This window comes from Triturus cristatus, chromosome 2_1 (genome assembly GCF_964204655.1).
Source record: "Triturus cristatus chromosome 2_1, aTriCri1.1, whole genome shotgun sequence".
Taxonomy (NCBI): Eukaryota; Metazoa; Chordata; class Amphibia; order Caudata; family Salamandridae; genus Triturus; species Triturus cristatus.
This window is the reverse complement of record NC_140581.1, coordinates 229,468,624-229,495,578: the sequence shown is the minus strand read 5'-3', so window position 1 is coordinate 229,495,578 and position 26,955 is coordinate 229,468,624. Positions and strand designations below refer to the sequence as shown.

Genomic DNA, 26,955 nt, shown 5'->3' with positions numbered 1-26,955 from the left:
CATGTATTGGCCCCAAATGAGGATGGCCTCAGATGCGTTCTGCAGGTAATGCGCTACCTGCCAGTGGCAAGTCAGGAGGCAAGCGCAAGTCTACAGTGCAACCATTCCCTGTCATTGGTACTCCTTTGAACAGGTGGGCATCAACAGTGTTGTTCCTCTTAACCCCAAGACAACCCTTGGCAACAGGTTCATCCTGGGCTTTGTAGACCATGCCACCCCATATCTGGAGGCTAGACCTCTGAGGACGGTGACTGCACCCGCAGTGGCCAGGGCCCTGATTGGGATATTTACCCCCCCCCCCCGAGAATTAGCATCTGATCATGGTAGCTACTTCATGTCTGCATACATGAAGTCCATGTGGAAAGTAGGAGGGATAACCTATGAGTTCTGCACACCATACCCCACCATTCCGAGACCAATGGGCTCATTGAGAAGTTCACAACAAATCTGTAAATGTCAGATCCCAAAAAACCTAACCAAGGGAATGGGGATTCCGCTGAATGCGAGAAAAAAACAAGACCCCTGTCCAAAGAAAAGAAAATTCTTTTCTTTTCTTGAGTCCCCTCACTCACCCAGGGTTGCCCCTAGGTGACATGCTTCATCATTGGGGCCATCCCAAACAGCTGCTGCTTGGGGCATGCTGTGACTTGCGGAACTACGTAGGAGCACTTTTTTGTGAAGAAATGTGTAGTGCAGTGTTTGTGGAGTGGTGAAAGTGATGTTAAAAATACCTAGCTAGTGAGCTAATGTTTTATTCTCGACTCCTAGTTGGTACAGGGAAAAGATATAACTATTATGTGTATACAGTCCCTAATATTTGGCCATCCCAAGCAGCAGCTGTTTGGGAGGGCCCCAATGATGAAGCATGCCACCTAGGGGCAACCCTGGGTGAGTGAGGGGACTCAAGAAAATAATTTTCTTTTCTTTGGACAGGTTTTTTGTTTTTTTCGCGCATTCAGTGGAATCCCCATTCCCTTGGTTAGGTTTTTTTGGATCTGACATTTACATTTTTTTTGTGAACTACATGTACATTGGAGGGTGAACCTAACCAGTACCTCCATCTCCCCCCTTTTTTGATTGTCATTGAGAAGTTCAACAAGACCCTAAAATGCATCATCATCGGCCTATGGGAGCCCTCGAGGTGGAAGTGGGACTTCCTCTTGCCATGCCTGTTGTTTGCATACAGGGAGGTACTGCAGAAGGGGGTTGGATTCTGTCCCTTTGAACTTCTATACAGGCACTCTGTCAGAGGACCTCTCAGCCAGGTAAAGGAGGTGTGGGAGCAAGAAGGCCCCCCAGGATGTACATGCTGGCACTTCGTACCCTGATAAAGTGATTCTGGAAGAAGGCCAACGAGAATCTAGAAGCCAGCCAGGAGGTTATGAAACAGTAGTATGACCAGAAAGCCACTCTGGTCAAGTTTTAGACAGGCCAAAAAGGGTGGGCGATGGAACCTGTGGAGGGCAGGGCCCTGCAAGACAGCTGGGCTGGGCCCCATGAGGTGGAGGAGCACAGGAGTGAGGTCTCCTACCTGGGAGACCTCAAGACTCCCAGGAACCCTTTAAGGGTTTTCCACATCAATCACCTCAAACCATGCCTCTGGACACGGATGATGGAGTGTAGTAGAAGAACATACCCCTCCCCATTCTTCCAAGGAGTAGGATGGGTCTGCGGAGGAATTCAACCCCTTCCCTTCCTTGACCCTAGAACAACAGAGGGACTGCCGTCAGTTGTTGGAGCAGTTTTCCTCTCTTTTCTCCTTACCCCAGGACTCACTACATGATACACCCATGATATTGATACTGGGGACAGTATGCTTGTGAAAAGTAACATCTACTGACTTTCTAACAAGATGAGAGCCAGCATTGGGGAGGAAGTCTTCAAAATTCTGGAGATAGGGATCGTTGAACTCTCAAACAGTCCTTGGTTCAGCCCAGTGGTGTTGATCCCCAAGGCTGCTGCTCCAGGTACCATCCCAAACTTAAGTTCTGCATGGATTATCGGGGGCTCAATGCCATCACCAAGACTGGCGCACACCCCATCCCCCAAGCTGAAAGCTTGGTTGGGAGCTGCCAAATTCCTCAGCACGTTTGATTTAAAGCTTGAGTACTGGCAGATTGCCTTGACCGCGGTAGCCAAAGAGAGGTCCGCCTTCTCTACCCCAGAAGGACACTTTTAGTTTGGGGTTATGCCCTTTGGGTTGAATAAAGACCTTGCCATCTTCCAGAGGCTGCCCCAACAGGTGCCGGCTGGTTTGGAAAACTTCAGTGCTGTCTATCTAGACAACATAGTGGTCTACAGTTCTATCTGGGCGGGCCACCTGCGCCACCTCAGTGAAGTTCATCGGGCTCTGCAGAGGACTGGCCTGACTATCAAGGCCAGTAAGTGCCAGATGCAACAAGGTTCAGTGGTCTACTTGCAACAGCAAGTGGTAGGTGGCAAGGTGCAGCCCCTCCAGGCTAAGATTGATACAATTCTGTCTTGGAAACTCCCATAGACCCAGAAAGAGGTGAGAGCCTTCCTAGGCTTCACCGATACTACATGAGATTGGTCAAGGGATATGGCACCATTGTTGCCCCTTTGGTAGAATTGACTTCTAAGAAGCAGCCCAGACGTGTGATCTGGACAGAGGCGTGCCAGAACTCTTTTGATACCACAAAAAAGGCCATGTGCACAGCACCCGTTCTCAAGACCCCTAATTTCTCTGGAGAATTAATTGTGCAGACAGATAAATCCAAGCATGGGAAAGGGCCCTGCTCTCAAAGCTAAACAAAGAGGGTCTGGATCAAACTGTTGCCTTCATCAATAGGAGGTTACCTCCCAGAGAACAGAGGTGAAGTGCAATAGAAAGGAAAGCCTTTGCAGTGGTCTGGGCACTGAAGAAGTTGAGAACATATGTTTGGTGCACATTTCCGGACTCAGACCACAGACCACCCAGATGGCTAATGCAGATGAGGGGTGAGAATCCCAAACTGTTGAGGTGGTCGATCTTTTAACAGGCAATGGACTTTACACTGAACAATGGACTTTACACTGGAACACCATCCTTGAACTGACCACACCAATGCTGTCGGCCTCTCCAGGTTTTTCTGCCTTAGTGATGAAAATGCCAAGGGTTTGGGTAATTCTCCCGACTTTCAGCTGGGGAGGACACATGTTAGACCTGGAATCCTTGGCGTGGTTTTCCCCATAACATTTTGCCGTGAATCCTCCTGTTTTCCTTACTTCTTTTTACCTGGCTTTAGGACTCTGCAAACATTATCAATGTTAAAGTGCTTGTGCCCTCTCCTTAAAGCATGGTAGAATTTGCTTATACCCAATTGGCATATTTAATTCAATTGCAGGTCCCTAGTAATGAGCCCTGTAAATTAAATGCTACGAGTGGGACTGCAGCACGGATTATGCCACTCACTTAAGAAGCAGTTTAAACATGTCTCAGGTCTGCCATTGAGTCTCAGTGTGCAGTTTCAAACTTCTAGTTCGACGTGGCAAAACAAGTCCAAACCTTCGTTTTTAATATATATTTCACCTCTAGGGTAGGCCATAGACAGCCCAAAAGGCAGGGTGCAGAGTACTTAAAAGGTTGGACATGCACCATTTAGTTTTAAATGTCCTGGTAGTGAAAAACTCTTAAATTCGTTTTTCACTACTGCAAGCCCTTCCACTCCCATAGGATAACACTGGAGTTACCTTAGCACATTTAATAATTGATAAATACCAAATGGTAGCAGGTAAACAGTTCATATTTGTTGGCTTTGGAATTGTAATGAAAAATCATTTCTTATGGTAAAGTTGAATTTTAAATTACAATTTTGAAAATGTCACTGGTGGAATTTCAACTGGTACAACGTAAGCATAATGAATCAATTAATGCTAATGAGCGAGTGAAACAAGTGAGCCTGACGGAAAAAAGGGGGTTAGTGGAGACTTAAATTGGTGTATTTTGGTGCACTTTTCAACACTACCTCTGTGATAAATGGACTAAAAATACAGTTCTCATAGGCATTCATAAAGAAAAACACATAAAATATACAATAGATTTTCTGGGTTGACAAGGAAGTCTGACTAGCGAAGGGGGCTAGGGCAGTTACTAGGCAAGACTGCTTTGGCTCTACCCTTTCCAATATGAAACACATAACATAGATGCATAGGCGTCCACAAAGAAACACAATTGTAATTTTGTTCCTACCGGAAATGCAGGCTAGCCCCTTTTTTTCTGCATCAGCTATTCAACGTTGATTGCCCATTTGATTGCTGCATGGCATATTAAATAGCTACAAGTATAGGAAATATCTATTCAAAACAAACATTTAATTTTTAGGAAGTCAGCAAAAGCTTTGCCTTTCTGGGCAGGTCAAGTGTGCAAAAAAAAAAGAAAATGAAGTAAATATTGTACTTAAAATAGTTCATATATGGCTCTGAAACTCTTGGGTCCGTCAGTACCTTAGAAAACCACTAAATAATGAAATAAGACTAATATTCAAATGGGGTTTACAGGAATCATGTTTTGTTAATTTTTTCTGCTTGATGCTTCAGGTCAGTGACTCCTGTTTTGCTCCAGGTAGCTTCACATCCAAAGAGTAAGCAAGGGAAACAGAATTTAGCATTTTTAGAAGCGCTACCAGTAAGCTATTCCATCCTATCATACCATGTTCTGGTAAACTTACGTGTGTAACCCTTTCGCCTATCTTTTGCAGACTGCTCAATTTTTATTTCAGGTTTATCAGCTCCTAACGTTTTCACTTGCAGTTTACCTGCATGTGTCAAGCCCAAAAATGGGTTTATGAGTAAACTATCAAATGTATTCATTGTGTCCAGCAATAGATCAGACTAGAAATAGAAAACCTAGCCTATTTTTTAAATATTCCCGCGTTTGAAAACACAAAAACTATATTATACAAAATACTAAATAAACACTAATATGAATTATCATGCACACACAAGTAACAGCAAATCTTTTAATAATTATAATATGGTGTAAGCTTTGAGACTAGGTGCCCTTGCATGCACAACACCAGTGGCTATTGAAAAGCTTTAGCATGTCAATTCAGTTATCTGCCTAAAACTTAAAGGGTGTATTCAAATTATGGGGTCCTTGACTTACTATTGTAAGGCTAAAATAACTATATGTTAGGAGTCAACCTAAAATGAAGTACTTCTAAATTTGGACTTGCCTTTAGATGGCAAATAATACAAAACGTATTGAAAATGTTCTTAAAAAGCATAAGACTCTCATTGAGCAATACCCTTTAAAAGAGTTCTAGGCAGACTGTAGTGTAGTTTCTATTTCCCTTATAGGCTCTGCGCATTAGATGGCTCCTATTGAGTACATTAAACTTAATTACTTGTGTGTGCCAGCTAACTCAGAGGTCACTAGAAACTTCTCGAATGAACAAGAAGGGATTCGTTTCTGACAACCGCATAAACATGACAACTTTGTTTCCCTTAGAATCGGAACACGTATCAGAATCGAGGAAACAATAGATAACAGTTTCACTTAGTCAATCGTGCATGCTTAGTTTCTTCAAGTTACACAGAAATAGATAGACGGACGTTTCAATAAAAGGGTTTATTGAACAGTCTTCTTTCTCGTGTAAGAGATGTGAACTGTTACAATCATTAGACAGTAAGCAAGATATAATACGCACAGCGTAAGCAGTAAGAATAAATAATACTGCACTAGCATTGTCTTTTAGTTATGACATATATTCATATATGCACCTAGTGTCAAAAGATAAAAATGAAATAAATACAAATTAAATTACTTGCCTTGCTGCGCTGTGGAATCCCTCTGTGCTGTGGATACTCTGGTGGGGGACACTGCCAAGTTGTTACGAAGATATTCATATATACATACATAAATAACACAGGCTAAAAAGTGAATACTCGTCTGATGCTTCTAAATAGTTCTACCCCACTGTACCTAACCTAAGTGTAGTACAAGGTAAGAGTAGGTGCTGTTTTCTATAGTATGATATATACTAAGTTTGTATGCCAAGAGTCCCTCTAGGTTCTTGTCAACTCCATACCTTAGAATGAGAGAGGTGGGAATCTCTTTCCGGGTCTCAAACTCTAACACCCCGCGAAAGGAGTCAGAACACTGGAAGCTGGATTCTCTGCGAGCAGGGATGACAGCGTCTGGTCAGTGCGGCCGTCAGGCTGATATATGGTCTCTTCCGAACTTGCCGTGGCGAACCGTGCAGTCAAGTCGTGCCGAGCCGTGCCGCCGTTCATTGACGTAAAGTCGGGCAGAGGAAGACGTCATGGATGAACACCTAAGGAATAGCAGTTCTTACATAATAGATGAGTTCTTGGAGAAATCAATAATCCTAGCTAGGGAAAGTCCAGATGGCTTAAGGGTCTGGTTTCAAAGAACTCGTTGTGACGTGGGATGGACGGATGTAGGTGACCATGCCTGTATTTGGATAGCATAGCAAATGCCTAAATAAGGACTGGGATTCTATGCCTAAATAAGGGCACTGCAAATTGTGCCTATGTAAGGACATGATTCAGGGAAACCTATGTACGGGTATCTAAATTGAAACACAACAAGACCTCTGATATATCCAGTATCCATCTGCAGCATGCACAGCAAAATAAATGTATATTTTTCCAATTAAGAGTGTAACATTGCAGTTAGACCATTTCAAAATTCTACAACTTTTTGAACTGAGCTATTTTACACACAAGACAGACAATAATTACAGCCTATAGACAGTGCTAGTCCTATCAGTGATCCTATTACTAAATGGTCAGTAGTCTCACTGTCAAAACACATTAGATAGATTTTATATATCCAACTCACTGTACATAAGCTGTGTGCAGTAAACATATTGTGGAGAAAAAAGTTGACTGAAAAACATTGGTGTCAAAAATATTGTCGACTGAAAAATAGAATGAAAATAACTAGTGGCTTAGAACATGGTAAAATGTCATGCCTTATAAAGGAAACATAAGTGCTGGGAGAAGGGTAAGGGGCATCCTCCTAAAGTAAACAGGAGCATTTAAAAAGAGGTGGTGGAAGGGGCAGGAGACTAGCAATGCTTTTTCATAATTCAGATAAAGTTAGCGTTAATGGATAGTTAGGGGATTTTAGGGTAGCAATAAGGAGTAGTAGAGGGCTATTATGAATCAGGGTAGCATGAAAGAGTAGTAAAAACTTTTAAGCATCAAGAAAAGATAGAATTTATGGGCAGTTTGGGGTTTTAAGGCTTTGGGGATGGGGAGCATTAAAGGATAGTAAGGGATTATTAGACTACTGTGAGATAAATGAAAGAGTGCATACAATAATAAAAGATTTAAAAATCAACATTTTTTGAATTTTCATAGTTGATAATGAAAAACACAAAATTATTCCCCTGTAATTTGAACTCGTCACAACCTCATACTCTCTGCACTTTTCTGCTAGGATAAATCAACAGGCCTCTACACCTAAAGACCACGCAGTTGGCACCCATAAACAGCTGACTGTGGACCTTTGAGGTAAATAGAGATGCATGTCCTACCTTGTGGCCTGAGGTCAAGGACCAGGAGGCTGAGTTTCGATCAAGGTCTGTCGCAGCAGGGCCGGAACCACCATGTGTCCTCTTTTGATATCTCTCAGTACTGATCTTGAATGTGATTATATTACGACCATTCTTAACTACAATTTCTCATGTGCTAAAATAATTAAAACAAGAAATATTAACAGCAATTACATTGCAGTTGTATAATATTTCTAGCAAATGTGCTTCCTGTACAATACTGTTTTACACAAAACACATAAACACAAACATTTAGAATAATAAATTCCGGTGGTTTTTTATCGCCCCATTCACAAGCTGGTGTTAACAGCACCAGTTTACCCGCGATAGCAGCCGCAAAAAACATCGCCACAGAGGCCCCCCACAACTATCGCTAATGAGATGCAGAGTGAGCGTTCCCGTGCCAAAAGCCGCGACAACATCACACCTCAACATTCTCAACAACCAGACAGAACTGCGATAAAAACACAAAACAGGCGATAAGGCGCGTTAGCATCAGGAAATCTACACCTGCTCTGACCTGGTGTAAACTCGGACGGCAGCCTGCACAACAAAAGGGAGCACAGCCCAGGGCCACATCGGAAGGGCAACAGATGCCATGGAGCCACCCATCATGCGGACCGGACACCCAAGAGGGCCACAACACCCACCGACACCATCCCAGCACCACAACCCACACCCGGAACACCCTCCCGGACCACCACAGATGCAGCGCGGACAAAGACAGCGGACCCCCAGGAAGTGTACCAGCCGCACAGACCCAACCTCTGACAATGTCACCGTCCACCACAGGCTGAAAGGGACAACCATCCCACGCATCCCATCCATCATCGCCCAACAGGCCTACGGCACCAACACAGCGGACAACCAACATCCCACCCCACACCAAGCTGCTGGCTTGGCTGCACCTGTTGGCCCCTGGCACCCCCCCCAATCAACACCCACCAGAGTCGGAGGAGTCTCACTGCCAGCCACATTCAAGTCCCTCACACCTGTCCTGGACATCACCATCACCCTGGTACCCCAGTCCCCCTACATCCAACACAATGTGCAGGTCACGCTGGAGACCAAGCAAGGACCATTCGCCACAGCAGGATGCACGCACGTGTTGGAGGCAATCCACAGCACACATGTCCCACCTGTGCCATCTGGTGACACAGCACACAATCACCGCAACAGAAAGCACACGTCCCACCCGAATGTGCAGGCAATAACAGAACACCGTGGAACCTCCAACAATGTCGCCTTCAAATACACAGCCATTGTGCATGATTCCTTCATCCTCCGACCATCCTTCATCAACCAGCGTACCCAGGATGTCAACAAGGGAAATGCACAGCCCCTTGGCAAGTTCCAAATGAACACCCCATTCACCTCAACTCCACAACCATGCAAATCACAACTCTAGCAATGCACACGTCACAAAATTACAACCAACATGCAGAACAACATGCCCACCCACCAGACACGACAGGACAACTCACAATGGTTACCTGGCCAAGCCGTGATCATGAGCCATCAATGGCATGGCACCTCAGCCACACAACAGCCGAATGTGGGTAGAGGTGGCAAACAGGCATGTGTGAAGGATGCAGCAGTACCATGGTTGGGAAAGTACACAATGCCAAGCATGGCGGAGATGTGCCGGACAGACCGCAGTATGCAGCACACACCCATATCCATGGTGACATACACCTCTGGTGAATGGAGTGTAGTGGACAGTGGACGCAACCATGTCAACACAGCCAGTGGGGGACCTCGCGGAAATCTTGGCTGTTACGCTCCCCCCTAAGCGTGAGCGGAGTGGGATGGCCTGGCGTACACCATGCCAGCGTAGGGGTGTGAATAAGAAACATGTAGGCAGGGGTGTGGTCCTCTTCCGGAAAGCCCAACGTCTCTGCAAGGGGCGGCACCTCTCACCCCGCCACGAGGCCGATGCCGTCCTCTTGAGCGGAGTTGCCTGGGACTCTGTGCGCCTGCCGGACCCCAGCATACTGGACCACGAACCCGTCAGGCCCGCCCCTGTGCAGCCAAGCCTCACTGATCACCTTCCGACACAGGCGTGTGTTAAGGAGGACCCACCACATTCCGGCGCAAGCTCCAGGCCCGAGTCCCGTGACATTGGCAGCCTCCTCAGACCATCACGGCCTCCACGACACAGACCCGCTTTACTCCTTTTTCGTTGACGTACTCTACTGCCGCCTCAGGCCTACTCCTCTGCCCAGTAGGTCCCATATGTGAAACTGTGTCCTGAGTCATGATTGCCAGTGACCCCAAATCCGGGCCAGCGGCAACACCACCAGGCCCCACCCGATCAGTGAGGCATAGTTCCATATGGGCTTTTTGCGACACGTGGTGCCACTAACCCTGTTCAACGCAAGCCGGCGACACGTGGTGCCACTAACCCTGTTCAACGCCATCCGGCGAAACATGGTGCCACTAACCCTGTTCAACACCAGCCGGTGAAACGTGGATGAGGGACCAGGACTACCCTGTGGACCAGTAGGTCCCACATCCCGCACCGGAGTGCATATCACAAATGACCACACCAGTGGTTGCACGGAGAGGAGTAAGAGGAAGATGCGACTCAGTCCGGACGAAACCCGGGTCACATACACAGAGGTGTCTGAACACGTGGTGCCACTGAACCTGAACTACGCAGGCTGGTGGGGCCATTCAACCTATGCCGGCGACACTCAGTGAATGGGCCTTGCTGACTGCTGCCTCAGGCCTACACCACGGTCAGGTAAGTCACACATTTGGAACTGAGTCTTGATTACACCATGGCAGTGAACACCATTTAAGGCATAGGAAAAGTCACTATACCCCCTTCGATGTGGTGCCAAACAAGTCTGTGCATGGCATCACAACCACACGTGTCTATGGGCCTACGCAGACTACTGCCCTCGGCCTATTCTGCGCACGAGGGGGTCACAAATATGGAACTGAACATCGGTTATTCAAAAGGCAGAATACATGTCAACGCACGCACGGAGAGGCGTACGAGGATGACGCGTTGCAGTCTGGAGGGAACAGGATCATCATCACAGAGGTGATCGAACACTACCGACAACTGCCCTTGTGTCAATCAATCAATCAATCAATCAATCAGAACATTTGTAAAGCGCACTACTCACCCGTGAGGGTCTCAAGGTGCTGGGGGGAGGAGTGCTGCTACTGCTCGAATAGCCAGGTCTTGAGAAGCCTCGTGAAGGTTAGTAGGTCCTGGGTCTGCTGTAGGAGGCAGGGGAGGGTGTTCCAGGTCTTGGCAGCGAGGTGGGAGAACAATCTGTTGCCTGCAGTCGTTCTTCGGATGCGGGGGACGGTGGCGAGGGTGAGGTCGCCGGAGCGGAGCTGGCGGTTCGGGTGTAGAACGTGAGTCATCTGTTGAGGTATGCCGGTCCGGTGTTGTGGAGTGCTTTGTGTGTGTGGGTGAGGAGCTTGAAGGTGATCCTCTTGTTGACAGGAAGCCAGTGCAGGGCTCTCAGGCGTGGTGTGATGTGGCTGCAGCGAGGGATGTCAAGGATCAAGCGTGCAGAGGCGTTCTGTATGCGTTGGAGTTGTCTCAGGAGTTTGGCCGATGTTCCTGCGTAGAGGGCATTTCTGTAGTCTAGCCTGCTGCTGACGAGGGCCTGGGTAACCGTTCTTCTTGTTTCGATGGTGATCCACCTGTAGATCTTGCGGAGCATGCGAAGGGTGTTGAAGCAGTAGGATGAGACGGCGTTGACTTGCTTGGTCATGGCATGTGTTTTCTGTTTCTGTTGCACTGGTATCCAATGTTCAAGTTGTTGCCAGCACCAAGCAGCGGACTGGCTTACACTCACCCCATACACATCCAGCACAGGTGTCACTGTACATGTGGCCCTGCCAATAAAGGGGCCGGGCGCACGTGCCCGTAACTAGTTCGATATGATATCTATGTGTGTCCCTGTGGTCTTGTTGTATGCATGAGGGCCCTGGGCCCTAGGACATTACAGTGTGCTGAGTACATTGGATGCTGACATGTCACAGCAGGCAGTGGGTTGGAGCTTGGACATGTAGCTTTGTCCTCACCCACTCAATTCATAAGGAGACTGGCCAGGGCCGTCGTACACCACGCCGACGTGGGTGTGTGACTGCTATTTGCACGCCCCTGGGCGTGGTTGTATACTGTGGATATGCATCTGCATGTGTCTCTATGGCAGTGTGGGTCTCCTTTGTGGGGTGTGGCTGGTCCCTGAGGGTGATAGACACCAACGTATGTGTCCTAGCTTTCCTCCCATGAGTTCGGCACCCACCCCCACCTGTTGGGCCACCTCCTTTTGGTGTGATGACACATGGCATTGGGGTGCCATGTGTGGGTGAGTGAAGTGTCATGGGCCAGCTGTGCTTTCGTGTGCTTCCTGCTGTGTGGTCTGTTGCAAGGGCTGTGTTCTCCTCTGAGTAGCTTGTCTGCCCTGGTCCTGGTGGTGGTTTGCATGGGATATCCATGGGCAGTTGTAGGGCGTCGGTGTCGAAGGTGTGGTGGTCCTATCCGGCATCACAGATGTGTTGTCTTCTGTGATCTGCTGGAGGAGTTGTGTGCCCCCCTGCAATGTGAAGGGTAGATGCATGTTGACATTGTGTTGACATGTATGTTGGCGCATTGTTCTGGTTTAAATGCAGACTGTTTGGCAATGTACATTGTGACTATTTGTGAGGTGCTGGGTTCTTCTGCGGGACAGTGTGGATTTGGACTACATGACGGATGAGAGGTCGTACGCGTACATTTCCATTTCACATTGTCCTGCTCTGTCAGATGTGGTAGGCATGTTTCTGTGCATGTGCGGAGCCAGTTGTGTCCTTTGTTCTGCAGTGTCGGCTCTGCGCATTGTACCACGTTGTCGTCGATGTGGGTGTGCTGTTCTTGCTATGTGTGTGTGCTGCAGTGTGCCATGGGAATGTGGGACATGATCCTGGGTAATTGTGGGTGTGCAGTGTGCTACGCCTCGTTGTGCATGTGTGTCATTGTGCCCATCTCCCCCCGGCCACCCTGTCCCTGTCCATTACTTTCCCTGTTGATGTTGTCAGGTCCTCTGGAGCTGTGTCCATACTCCCTACTCCTTGCACCGTCTCCACACTGATGACTGTGGCCTGGGTTTCCTCCAGCTCCTCCTGTGGTGCTGGACTGCCACCTCCTGCTGCCGTTGCTGCCTTCCTGTTGGCAGGGTGTTTGTACCTGTTTTAGGTTGTCACGTCCTGCCGGCGCGTCATGGCCTCCTCCGTTGGCCTCCTCGACACTCCGGCTGCATTCAAGGTAGTCTGCTTGTGGCTCAGTTGCTGGTAGTGTTCTGTCACCTCAGTGACGCTGGTTTTGTTTTCCTGCAGTCTGCACCCCGTCTTCCTCTCCCTTTTCTCCTTGGCCTTCCCCGTGCCCGTTGTTCCTTGCTGGTGATCTGTGGGGGTTGTGGGGTTCATGTTGTCCTCTGCGCTGAGCAGGGTGCCCCATGTTGCTCCATTCTTATGCTTGTTTCTGGTGTGTTGTTTCTGTGGTTTTTATAGTGCATTTTCCCGCAAGACGCGTGGAATGTGCAGGCCTGTGGCTGGTTTTCGCTACTTTTTGTGCCGCGATTGGCCTTATCGCATGATTTTACGCGTTTCGCATTTTTGCGACGTGGTTTTGATTTTGACGCTGTCATTTGATGCGTTATCTGGTGTCTATCGCATGGTACCACCTTGTTGTGAATTCCACGTTGACACAGGGTTATTTTCCCATGATGGGCTGCGATATTGAAACTTGCGTTACGCTACTCTTGCGGTAGTTATTACACATTCTTGTGAATATACCCCTAAGTGGTCAGCAGCGGCAATGGTTTGGGAAGTTGGGTTGATTACTTATTTTGCAATTCTGACCAAAACTTAAAGCATGCATAACAAATTATGAACTGAGTGCGTAAAAACATTTAAGCTGCATGTCCGATATAGTTTATTTGAAAAATGCAGTGAGTAGTAATTGAGAAAGGAAGCAAACAGGAAAAACTATTCTATTACAAATCAAGGATAAGACAGAGATAAAGCAGATGCAAGCCCCTTCTGTGGTACTACAAACGACGTGATGGATCTGAACTAATCTAATCTAATTACATTTGTGCAACAAGTACAGCAAGGTGTGGTTTGGGTGCATGAAAGCATAGGTTTGCCAAAAAAACATGCAAAATCTGCAGTTTTGTAAAAATCCTGCAATATTTACAAAAGTCCCTGCAAAAAAGGACGTTTAAAGAAATAAATATTGACCATTCATTTACTGGCTTTGCCCGGCTGCTTGGCTAATAAAAGTCGGGTGAGTTTGAGGCCACCGGGTAGTAGAGATGTTAACTTCCCCTGCAACATGCCTTGTAGAACTACTTTGCAATACACATGGCCTCCTCCTGTGTAAACAGCACTGAAGTGACTCGCAGAGACAGGGGTTTGCAGGAACGTGCATAATCTAGTCTCTTTGTGCCTGATTTGATGTACCCCGCTCTTGCAGCAGCCTCCCTCTCATGGACCCTGCTACACTCTTGGACCCCTGCTGCCTCAGTGCACCTGACTACCTTCCCTCCATGTCCTTGGTTCTCCCATGCCCTCTCCGCGTCCTTCCATTTGTCTCTTGTGTCACCCTATCCCTTGTCTCCTCTTTACTCGGCGACACTCACCACTGACACTTCTGCCATTTGCACCACTGGTAAAGTTGGGAAAAGAAGGTTGCCTAGTGCCAGAGAGCAGTTTTCAAACTGACATCTGTTCACTGAGGCGCCAGGAGCTATATAATACATTGTGCCCTGGGGGCGCAACAGGTGTGTGCACCCGCTTTGTGTGCCCCTGGGGCATCTTTGAGGCCGACTCTGCTTAACATCTATATGACTCCTCTAGCCCTGATTGATCAATCCTGTGGCTTTGATGTAGTTTCATATGCGGGGATTCCCAGCAGATCATTTCGCTGGGGAAGGACATTCATAAGGCAAAACATCACTTTCAAGATGTCTGAGGGAAATTGTGGCCTGGATGACTACCAACTGTCTCCAGTTGAACAGTGAAAAAAGTTGAAATCCTACTGTTGAGAAAAGCTCAGATCCTTGGGACTTCTGACTGATGGCCTGTGGAGCTGGGGCAGCTCCTAAGCCTTGGCACACTATAAACAATCTGGGCGTAAAACTGGACCAAGAACTTTCCATGAAGACTCACATTGTTGCTACCTGTGGCTCTTGTTTTGCGATGATGAGGCTTCTAAGGAAGGTTTTCCCTTGGCTACATTCTTCTGCCAGAAAAACACTGGTTCGGACCTTGGTTATAAGCCACTTGGATTACAGCAATGCACTGTTTATGGCAGGCTAATGACACCCTACTGTCTAAACTCCAGGTGGTGCAAATATGGCTGCCTGCCTGGTTTGTAACCTCCCGCCAGCTCTCCCTCAGCCCCTGTTCTGAGAGATCTTCACTGGCTTCCTGTCCGAAAGCATATCTTGTTTAAGATCTATTGTCTCACCCACAATTCCTTGATGGATAATGCCCCTTGCTATCTAGAGGGTAAACTGCACTGCTACCGGCCTTCCTATATTTTAAGATCTAGAGATCAGAGGTTCCTAACTGTTCCCCGAGTTTGCACTGTGAGATACAGCGGGTGGAGCATTCACCTTCACCGCCTCTGCTGCCTGGAACCAACTGCCTCTCCATCTTCGATGCTGTGCTGATTTCACCAAGTTCAGAAAAATGTTGAAAACATGGCTGTTCAAGTCTCTGGTTCTGTGCTGGCTGAGCGCCGAGCTGTACCTCTGGGTGTGATTTTGTTGTGCTTTATCAAGTTTCATTAACATTAACATGGTATTACAGATGTGGCTGAAGACGCTTGTGCTTTCCCTTCTGCAATACTGAGAGCATTGGAGCACATGTAGCGCCAGTGCTATCATGAGAGGGCTTTCCCTCATTTGCCCGGGGGCGTTGCCCTATGCAAATTAAGGAATCACTTTGTCTCTGCACTGGAGCTGTATTAATGGACATGGGTGCAGAGGCATACATGCCCTTGGGAGGTGCACTAAAAGTGTGCCAAAAGAAGGTAGCAACACTTTCAGTGCACCTCCTAAGGCAGCCTTCTACAAGGGAGAAAGGGGTTCCTATAAACCCCCCAGTGATCCCCTGCAGGCAGTTGCGCTCACTCACTGCACCCACCTGTAAGGGGATCTCTCTCTCCTCTTCAAAGTGCAGGAGGCATGCCGCCTGCACTATGAAACATGAAGTGGCTTTAAACAGCCGCTCTGTATTTCGCTTGTATGCACTTGCCCAGATGGAAGCGCAAGTTCATAGCTGCCCTGGGGGCAGCGCATTCTTTTGAATACAATGCACTTTCCCAGTTTGCCCCCAGGCATATTTTTTGAAAGGTGTGCCATGGCCCAAACAGGGAAGTGCTCCGTATACATATTACAGCCCCTGAGGTTTTCCCGTTCCGACTCATGGTGGTGCTGGACACTTTGTCAGGTCACAGATTGCAGGTGAGAAGTATATTTGTGACGAGCCAATTTTCCTACCTACTGCAAATAGCCCACAAATTTTGAGCTTGTGCGCCACATATTTTGCTTTTATTTGCTGCAGCGTTTGCCCACCCAGGCAGCATAATCCTGGTGGACTGAATGCCAGTCAAACACTATGCATTCTCACAAGTCAGATGAAATGTACGACCATCCAAAGTAAAAGTGTACACCACAGTCTGTGTTGGGAAATGTGTATGGTGGCAGCACACTGGTCCATATTACATAACGGTACTGCTGCTCGAGGAGCAAGCAACTCTGTGAGTGTATGTTTTCCAACCACCCTAGTACAGATATGCTGCATATGTTAAATACATGTTACCTGAACATGTATACTGTACATGAATTTGAATGTTTTTCCTGACTAAAGACTTCACAGAGGTGCCTTCCCAAACCAAAGAATGAAAAAAACAGCTGACCACCGTAGGTGACGTCAGCCATCTACTGCCCAAATAAATAACTAAGCAGATGTCACAATGAGGGACCGGCCAGGCTCCTAAGGGTTGTCCTTTGGGTTGATCTAAAACTCAGCTGACACTTTCACAGAACGATGGCTGAAGTGGGAAGACTCATTTCACCCCTCTAGAAATGATGCCTGTGGGTTGGTCCAGAATGTGAATGACATTCCCGAATGAAACAATGGTTGAAGGGGGCTTAACCAAAGTTCCTCTGTGTATTATTCGCAAAATCTCTGGAAAAGAGGAGAGATAAAGCTTTCCCCAGCCCACATGTAAAACAAGCATCTGCAATGCAATAGGTCTCGCATTTACGCAAGTTTGAGCTATTGGTATTTTTAAATGACAACGCCTTTTATTTATGTTTTGGTTTTTTAAAAACATAATAAAAAGGCATTGTCATTTACAATGCCAATAGCTTAAACTCTCGCAAATGTGAGACCTTTTGCATCCAAATGCTCGAAGGCATCACTGAGTTACCCCCTTCTGTCTTCCATTGCCCCGAAGAGCTCCCCGTTTGCTATGAGTTAAATAAACAAGCTGGTGGTCACAGCTGCGCATGAGAGACCCTCCTGCCTCCTGCAGTAAGAGAAACTCATAAAGAAAATAGTGATTACAGACTAAAGAAGACGTACCTTGTAACACCCGAAGTTAAAGGGTCAGTCCTCATGGGAGGTTACAATTAAAGACAAGGCGGTACTAAGGAGGGAGTAACAAGCCTAATAATGAATCAGAAGCCTGCATTTACGAAGGACAATGACACAAGCCAATGACAAATATGGGCGGAGTGTGGGCGGGGCTTCAAGTACATACTCCAATACGGCATGGCTCGCAGAGTAGCGCATGCGCTGCCCAGGCTCGACCTAAAAACTACAAATGTACTAAATAAACAGTGTAAAGAAACTGATATAGACAGCACTGTTTGTTTGTTTTAATTTCATCTTATTTGACTGTAATAAATTATAAACTGGGCAATGCTTTAAAAAACCCAACAACCACAGTCGAAAGCTCTATTTTAATGACAAGCTACTGTTAAGGTCTTACCTACTAAATAGTGAATGCGCTGTATGTTGCAAGACCTGTTGTTAGCTTACAGTAGACTTAGAGCCTGCAGTTGCTTACCATTGTTTGACTTCATTGTCACTCTCATTTCCTTGCTTATTTGTTAGCTCATGTTGCCTTACTTCCTGTTCGTGCCTTTGTCCCTCTCCTGAAGCATTGGATGCATTACTAGTGTCCTTCCACTGCTCACTTTTCAGGTGCTACGTTTTTCTTTTATTTAAGTACTCCATTAGAGTTTATGTGTTTTTCAGCTATCTCCCTCGTGTACTTCCCCCCTCCGCCACACATGCATTGCTTTTTCTCTGTCCATCTGCTTCTCCCGCCTCCTCTCCGTGATGCATTCATCAACATCTGCTAGTCATCCATGTTTCTTTTTCATACTTGCACCTCTCCCCAGACTCAGATCATTACACAAGAAGAAAAAATAGCACTTGCGTCATTTTGTAGTCGTATGCATCCGTGGTGCGTGTGCCTACAAATGGCGCAGCTGACCGCATTATAGGCTATGTTTTATTTATTTATTTGAAGAGTTTTATATAGCGCTGGCTAGACCCGGAGGTATCAGAGCGCTTTACATGAGGAGCAGTGAGTTACAAGTGCAAATTACATCCGTTACAAGAGTATGTATTCTATGTTTTAGCCATGCTCCACATCATTGAGATGCTGTACAACATAGCTAAAACATTGGCAAAGCCAATAGGTTAATATGTCTCAAAATAAAGACCTATTGGTCTTGCCAATACTAGTTTTAAATTGTAGGACAGTGGATGCTCGCGTTAAGGCTTTTTTCCGGGAGGGTCAAACTAAACTATAGATTATGTCATGAAGGTTATAGGCACTGTGTTAAAGATTATTACAGGAAAACAAAGGAATTATGGCCTGCATGCTAATTTAAAAGTTGCATATTTATTATTTTTATGTTGTTGTTTTTGTGATATATGATGTTTGGCTTATTCTTTTAGTTTAATGAGTTGTTTTTGTTTTTTAAAGTAAAGTACAATAAATTCTTCTAACTATCTAAAAATATTGAGTGGTAGGATATATAACAGATCATTGGATGCAATTAAATCGTCATTAGGTTATGGACCACAATTTGCATCAATACCTACTCTGGAATTAGATTGTTTGGCATTTTCTACATTGCTACTGTTCTTCATTTAGCACATCTGCACAGAGAGAAATTGTATCTTGTGTGTTACATAATCAGTCAATACTAATTATTTTTGACCTTTTCCAGACATCGTTTGATATTTGTGCACTTGGAGAATGTAATAACATAATTTTGATACAGATGCTTGTTAAAAGGGCTATTTTTGTTTTTAACAACTTGCTTAAAATTCCACGTAAATGGTAGAATAAAAAAAGCAGTCGTTGTTAATGATTTGTTGATCTGTGTTTCAGTTTCAGGTGCTATGACAAGATGACAGACTCCACTGAACGTTTGAGGTTAGCGCCTCGTTTCATCCACAATCTGCATTCCCAGTCAGTGAGAAAGAACGAGGATGTCAGCCTCTGCTGCAGAATATCAGGTATGTCACTGAGATGTCTCTGAACAGAGAGATCAGAGTGTGTTGAAGTTTGAATTTTTCAGTGCTTGTTAATTGCAAAGTATGCAGCCAGGCGACTGCTGCATTGAGCCTGGGGGAGTTGGGGGCATGAGATACAGCTGATGAGGAATCAGTGGAGACACAAAACTTGTGGGACCTCCCTGCAAAGTACATGGAGGGGCTCCCCACCAGACTCAGTCAGGAGCTCCCTGTGCTGAGGGGGGCCCCTGGGGCTCGGGGACCCCTCGCACCGCAGGGGCTCTGGGGTCTAATGCTACACCACTATTGGGTATCCTTTCACAGCGTGGCACTCATTTCTCACTCTGAGGTCGATTGTTGAATATGCAGTCTTTACAAATTATAGTCAGGCAGTGGGTGTTTGCTTGCTATTCATTGGCTCCCGCAAGCCGCAAAGGTGGATCAGTGTAAGCCTCCTGAGGCAAGTAAGCTAAGTTGGACTGGGAACCAAAAGCAGCCCTGGCAAAGATGCACAAACCAGTCCCTCTGTCTCCTTGTGTAGTCTTTCTCTTTCAATCGCTCCGTTTTCTCTCTTCTTTTCTATCTCTCTCCTTCTCTGATTGTTTTCTCTATATTTTTCCCCTCCATCCATCTCTTTCTGTCTCCCTTGAAGCCTCCCCATGCCTTCTGCAATTAAGCTCAGGAAGCATCCATCACTTTTATATATACTTCAGGGTGATGCCCTCAGAAGTGAGTCCCATATTAATTGTGCCACTGCACCTAGCTGCATCTGCATAACGAGATCGAATCAGGGTGAAGCCGGTCTTGGGTTGCTTATGTTCCAGTTTAGGGATGGCCTGGCCTGGTAGTTTAGGCTGGACTGTTCCTATTGGAGCAGGGTCAAGGCAGATTTGCATATTGCTGGTGATAAGGCCGGATTCTTGCCTACCTGGTTATCTCCAAGAATCCTCACCGGTCGCCAGGATCTTTTTATTTGCCAGATAGCGTGGAGGGGATGAACACAATTATCAAAATATATTTGCCAAAATTAGACTTCATTTGGAAAGTTCCACTGACTCCGGATCTAAAATTTGTAAGATTTTATTACAACCAAAAACAACTGAACGTACAAACACCTCAAAACAAGGTGCAAAAGGTAAATGGGCACTAATACAAAAGCCAGCCTACGTAAGATTCTCATTCGACTCAAAACAAAAAGAATTACAGATTCCAAAATCATCAAAAAGGGTGTTCTGGGGTCTAATGCTACACCACTATTGGGTATCCTTTCACAGCGTGGCACTCATTTCTCACTCTGAGGTCGATTGTTCAATATGCAGTCTGTACAAATTATAGTCAGGCAGTGGGCGTTTGCTTGCTATTCATTGGCTCCCACAAGCCGCAACGGTGGATCAGTGTAAGCCTCCTGAGGCAAGTAAGCTAAGTTGGACTGGGAACCAAAAGCAGCCCTGGCAAAGATGCACAAACCAGCCCCGCTCCCTCTGTCTCCTTGTGTAGTCTCTTTCTTTCAATTGCTCCGTTTTCACTCTTCTTTTCTATCTCTCTCCTTCTCTGATTGTTTTCTCTGTACTTTCCCCTCCATCCCTCTCTTTCTGTCTCTCTTGAAGCCTTCCCATGCCTTCTACAATTAAGCTCAGGAAGCATCCATCACTTTTATATATACTTCAGGGTGATGCCCTCAGAAGTGAGTCCCATATTCATTGTGCCACTGCACCTAGCTGCATCCGACTAACGAGATCGAATCAGAGTGAAGCCGGTCTTGGGCTGCTTATGTTCCAGTTTAGGGGTGGCCTGGCCTGGCAGTTCAGGCTGGACTGTTCCTATTGGAGCAGGGTCAAGGCAGATTTGCATATTGCTGGGTCCAAATTGAGGTGGCGTGGCATGCAAAATAACGATGGACTAGGATGCGGCCCCACGTAATTACCAGTGGCTTAGACTAATTGAAGCATTCCAGTCATAACTTTTTTGTTTACTTCAAAGGAAAAGTGACAGAGGCACCTGGAGCTGCCCTGAGCTTTCAAAACTGGCCTCCAAGGGACCCAGTGCAACAGGGAAATGCCTAGTGGCATGTAAGACCTGTTCGGCCCACATGCATGTCAAGCCTACCCCTCCCTTCTCCTGCATGGGTCACAGTCAGAGCACATTCCTGCGCTACCTTAACAGTGCTATTGTAAAGGCTAGAGTTGAACACCTTAGTTCAGTTCCTGGGGCTGAAATAATGAGAAAAGAAGATTGTAGTTTTACGAAGGTAAACACATTTTTCCTCTGCTAGAATAAACTGAAATATTGCATCATGGTTTAGTGTGATCTGTCTCTCAGGTATTGCCCAGATTATGATCTGGCCAATAACTGTGTAGTAATCAGGATACCAGACATTTTTTCCACCCTGCACCATTTCAAAACACTCTCTGGTATTACAGGAAGATGCTGTGTTTATCCTGAAAGCTAGCCCTGTAATGCTGCACATATCATAGTAATTCTCAAATATGTTCCCAGTACTTTTTTGCCACAATAATGACAGTAATCGTGGTCCAGATTTACTAAAATAATCATGAAACGCAGCGGAGAAAGTGAAGTTTCTGGACTGCATTTTGTGAACGGGAGACAGCAGCACTACGTCATATCTACTAGGATGTGGCACTGTTTTGCTCTCTCCCTGCACTGTTGCACTTTTGGCTGCCATGTGCAATGGTGCAAGGGTGTCTACTTTGTGGTAAGCATAGTCTTTGTAGAGGAAGTGCTCCCTTCCAGTATAAACAAGCATTTGCAATGCAATAGGGCTCGCATTTGCAAGAGTTTGCGTTCTTGGCTTTGTAAATGACAATGCCTTTTCTTTATGTATTTTGAAAACCTGCCAGGGGTGCGTAAACGCGCATTTTTACTTATAGTCCTTGCTTATGAGAAGCAAGGCTGGCAGTAAAAGAGGCGCAGTTACTGCCAGCCTTGCTTGTCATAAGCAACTACTATAAGTACAAAGTGCGTGTTTATGCACTGCTTGCACGTTGTCAAAACACACAAACAAAAGTCTTTTTTTTTTTAAATTCTTTTTATTGAATAGAGCAGAGCATAAACATAACATCCATATATAATATACAATTTATGTTGACATAAAATTACAAAAAAAATATATATATATTAAATAGCCTTTTCCCCCACCTTCCCTTCTATGTTCCTTCTTTCCTTCCTTCATCTTACTAAATATTATAATAATCAATGATTTCAACCATATTTAAGAAGGGACATAATGTGCAAAACAACTACAATAAAGTGCTATCGCAAAAGATATAATATCTATAATAGTGTGCAGCAATTGCAAAAAAGAATGTGCTAGTGCTTCTCAAGTATAGTCACTTGAGAAAAGTGCTGGTGCGTCTATTTGCAAAAACTGCTACAATTTTCAACGAGATATGATTCAATTTCCTATACTTTACCATAAAATGCCACAGTAATACATATAGTATCTTTTAATAATGTGCAAAAATCGCAAAAAAACTCAACAAAAGTGTTGATATTTCGCAAATATGATCCCAGAAAAAGTGCTAGTGCTCTTAATTGTAGAAGCTACTACAATTTCAACAACACCACCAAAGAATTGTTCAATTCCCTTTTGCTTTTTCCAAATCTCTAAAATACTTCCAATTTTTTTCAAATTTCTTAATGGCCTCCGCCCGGCTTGCATATGCTTTTTCAAAATTACAAGTTCTTCTCATTTTCCTCCACCACTTCAAATATGAGGGAGCATCAGTAGACTTCCAATTCTGTAGGATTAAGGAGCGGGCAACCGTACAAGAGATAAATACAAAGGTCTCTTCGGCCTTCCTCAATATTGTTCTATTTTTAGAGATGCCGAACAAAGACGATTCGGCCTCGGGCTGAATATTCTTGCCCATTGCCCTTCCTAGGTCCGCAAAAATTGCTTTCCAGAATGATTCTAGTTTCGGGCAAGAAAAGAAAATATGATGCCAACCACCATGACCATTAGCAAGACATCTAAAACAGTTATTTTCAACTTCCGGGAATCTTTTCCCCAGGGCCTCCGGAGTTAAATAGGCCAACCAGCGTGATAAAAAAGCCATCCTTTTGAAGTTACCCGCACGTAATGATTTATTACCTAGATGACAAATTGTTTCCCAGTCTTTGCATGAAAAGCTGCATTGTGTCACGTGGTCTATTTTTCTTAGGTGGCTTTCAACCAGTGGCATTTGTTTATGTCGGTGTAGCAACCTATACCAATTCCCTATGCCCTTCGTTTTGACCCCATAAAGGGCTACCGCTAGTTCAGACGGAGAATTAAAAAGGCCATGAATATTCCTTATGAAATATACGATTTGTATATATTCAAAAAATGTAGGTCTGTTCGGTCTATTTGCCCTGATCATCACCTCTTGCCACGAGATCATTCTATTCAGAATAAAAAAGTGTCGTAATTCTTTTAGCCCATATTTTTCCCACTTAATTAGATGGTTTTTATTCAATTGGAGACCGAGATCAAAGCATTCCCTCAAGCTCAGATATTGCATGCCGGAGGAGTCTGTTTTTTTTTAAAAAACTGAAGTCTAAAAGAATATTCCCTTAAAGTCTTATATCGGGTTTTTTTGGGATATTTGGAAGTTTTTAAAAACACTTGTAGTTGGGAGCCATTTTCCTGTAACATTTTATCTAAAAAAAAGCTATCTCGCTTATATGTCGAACCCATCAGACCCGCCACTATGTCTAAAAAGGCGGCCTCATAATATATTTTCACATCTGGTAGGGCTAAACCTCCCTGTGCAGTACATAATTGCACTATTGGAAGTTTAACCCTAGACAGTTTTCTCCCCCAAACAAAACTTCTAAACATCGTCTCCATTTCTTTAAAAAAGGAGAGATTAATTTTTATAGGAATATTGCTAAACAGAAATATGAGCAACGGTAGTATCAACATTTTAATTAAAGATACCCTGCCCACTATTGAAAGGGGTAATAAGAGCCATTGATCAAAAAGTTTCTTAATTTTATCTTTCATTCTGGTATAATTTAGTTCATACAACTGGTGGTATTGAGAGTTGATGTAAATTTGTAGATACCTAATCGGATCTTTGGTGGCTGCTTGTGTCCTCAAACCAGATGGAAGACAATTTAAATCGATATTCAATGCCAGTATTTCTGTTTTATTAGAATTTATTTTGTAGCCACCGATTTGCTCAAATTCTCTAAATTCTCTCAACACACTCTCTATATTTTCTTTATTAGGCATCAAATATAAAATAATGTCATCTGCAAACAATTTTAGTTTGGACATTCGGGGGACAGGGGATCGAATAGCAGCATTGTTTCTTATCTTAATTACTAAAGGTTCAATAAAAAAGGTAAAAAGCAACGGCGAAAGAGGACATCCCTGCCTAGTCCCTCTATTTATTTTTATTGAACCAGCTGTTTTCGTGTTAATAAAAACCTGGGCCGAGGCCCCTTGATAAATGTTGCGTAACATATCAACAATCTGGGCAGGGAATCCAAATTTTCCTAAAGTAAAAAACAGGGTATTCCAATTAACTAAGTCAAAAGCTTTTTCGGCATCTACCATAACAATACATGCCGGAGTTAAGTTTATATTAAAATAATCTAAAGCTTGTATTAAAAACTCGGTGTTTGCTGCCATAGATCTTCCGGCTATGAATCCAGTCTGGTCAGTATGAATCACCTCTTGAGCCGCGAATGTAAAACGTTTGGCCCATATTTTCATTAAAATCTTGTAGTCTGAGTTTAAAAGACTTATGGGCCGGGAGGAATTAATATCTTCGGGATTTTTATCTTTCTTTACGAATGACACAATTATCGCCTCTTTAAAAGCTTCCGGTATAAAACCTCCCTCTTGAATGTGATTAAATAGTTGTTTCAAAGGTGTCAGCAATTCATTTAAAAATAATTTATAAAATTCGATGGGAAATCCATCTTGCCCGCATGCTTTCCCCCCATCTGTTTCTTTTACAGAAGTTGATGTTTCTACTGTTTCTATCTCTAATTCTAATTGGGAGGTCCGACTCTCTGAAAGTTTTGGCATAACCACATTAGAGAAATAGTGAAGAATCATATCGTCCCTTGTTGAGTATTCTGTTGAATAGATGCAGTGATAATGTTCAACAAAAATCTGTGAGATCCTTTCCCTATCGACTTCATTTCGGCCAGACTGAGGGTCTTATATCTTTAAAATAAAAGCTGACCCCTGTTTTTTCCTTGTTATATTTGCCAGCAATTTGCCTATTAACTGATTTTCTTCGTAAACCTTTTGCTGGTACATTTTGGAGCTACAAATTTCTTCTAAGACGAAAAAGTCCCGCAAGGCAGTTTTTGCCTGTTCAAATTCATTGGGACATTGCCGGTCCTGAAGAACATATTCTTTTTCGACTGCAGCATGAAGTTGAGTTATTTTCAGCGATCTTGCTCTTGCCTGGGCCGCCGTATAGGCGATAATGTGGCCACGGGCTGCCGCTTTAAACCCACCCCATACCGAAAACACATCAGCGGTGTTTTCATTTATCTTAAAAAATTCTGAGATCCATTCCCTAAAATCCTTTACCCAGTCCTGATTTTGGAGAAGAGTGCGGTCAAGCTGCCACCTCGGCCGCTCCCCTTTCCCGCCATCTAATGCAATCTTAAGTTCAATTCTGGCGTGATCAGAAAAAGGATTACACCCACAATCAATTTTTAGAATTCGGAAAGATCTTGATATAAGATAGAAATCAATTCGAGATGCCGTTGAAAAACGATATGAATAAACTTAGGTTCTTCGGGATTTCTAAGTCGCCAAGGATCTACCAGTTGGTATTCTTTTTTGAGGGCCTCCACAATTTTTTGAGTATTTGGTTTTAGTTGTTTTTTATTTTTATTCGATGTGTCTTTCTTCAGATCTTGTATAAAATTAAAATCCCCTCCTACTATAATCTGTCCTGGTACTCCCCTCAAAAGCTCGCTAATTTTAACCAGGCTTTCAATCTCGTCCGTAACCGGACCATAATAATTGACCAAGTTTATAATTTTCCCCTGCAACTTAGCCATTACCCATATCCATCTCCCCTGTGCGTCTCTCTGCACTTGTAGGATTTCCCAAGGTATTTTTCTGGAAAGATAAATTGCGACTCCCCTCTGAGCCAAACCAGCTGATGCAAAAAATGTGTGGGAGAAGAATCTAGGTCAAAATAGTTTGGGAGAATTTGATTTCAGGTGTGTCTCTTGAAAATATACCATTTGGGGTCAGATGATATTAACCATTTTATGAGAGCGCCATACTTTTGCTTATTTAACATACCATTGGCATTGACAGATAGGATTTTGCAATTGCTAAAATTCATCAAAATTTCTAATTACAGATAACCTTAAGTTTCTAATAATGTAATTTCTATATCGTTTACTCTTGCTCCTTTTCTGTTTTGCCCCGATTTTCCCTACCCCCCTCCCTCCCTTCCTCCCCTTTAAATGTGGAAACACCCTCCCCAACCACGCCAGCCACATTTCCCCCCTCCCTTCTATGTTCATGGGTGTCATGGTACTACACCTTGAGTGACCCTGCTGCCCCTGTGACCCCCCATAAGCCCCAAGACCAGAGAGGAAACAAAACAAAAAAAAGAGAGAGAAACAAAATTCAAAAATCAAAATTAGAAGATACCATTGTGCTTTTCTTTTCTCCCTCTTTCCTCACCTTCCCCTCCCCATTTCTACCCCTTCCCTACTTCTCTCTTTTCCTTCTTAAAGGGAGGTTTCTCTTCAAATTATTAACCCTGTGAAATCTCTTTTAATAATGCCTGAGCCTCCTCCAGATCTGAGAACATAAAGAACTTGCCCTTTACTAGCACTCTTAATTTTGACTGCTGTGCTATAGAGGCTTGGGCACCAT

At 44.6% G+C, this 26,955-nt stretch overlaps 1 protein-coding gene across 1 annotated transcript in view; it reads left to right on the top strand.

Moving 5' to 3' along the window:
* ALPK2 (alpha kinase 2) overlaps positions 1-26,955 on the top strand; it is a 514,940-nt gene that overhangs the window by 9,509 nt on the left and 478,476 nt on the right. Inside the window, exon 2 of the mRNA XM_085630379.1 lies at positions 18,961-19,088. Coding sequence (XP_085486505.1) covers positions 18,980-19,088 — 109 coding nt within the window. The 5' untranslated portion in view covers positions 18,961-18,979. The remainder of the gene's footprint in view (positions 1-18,960; positions 19,089-26,955) is intronic.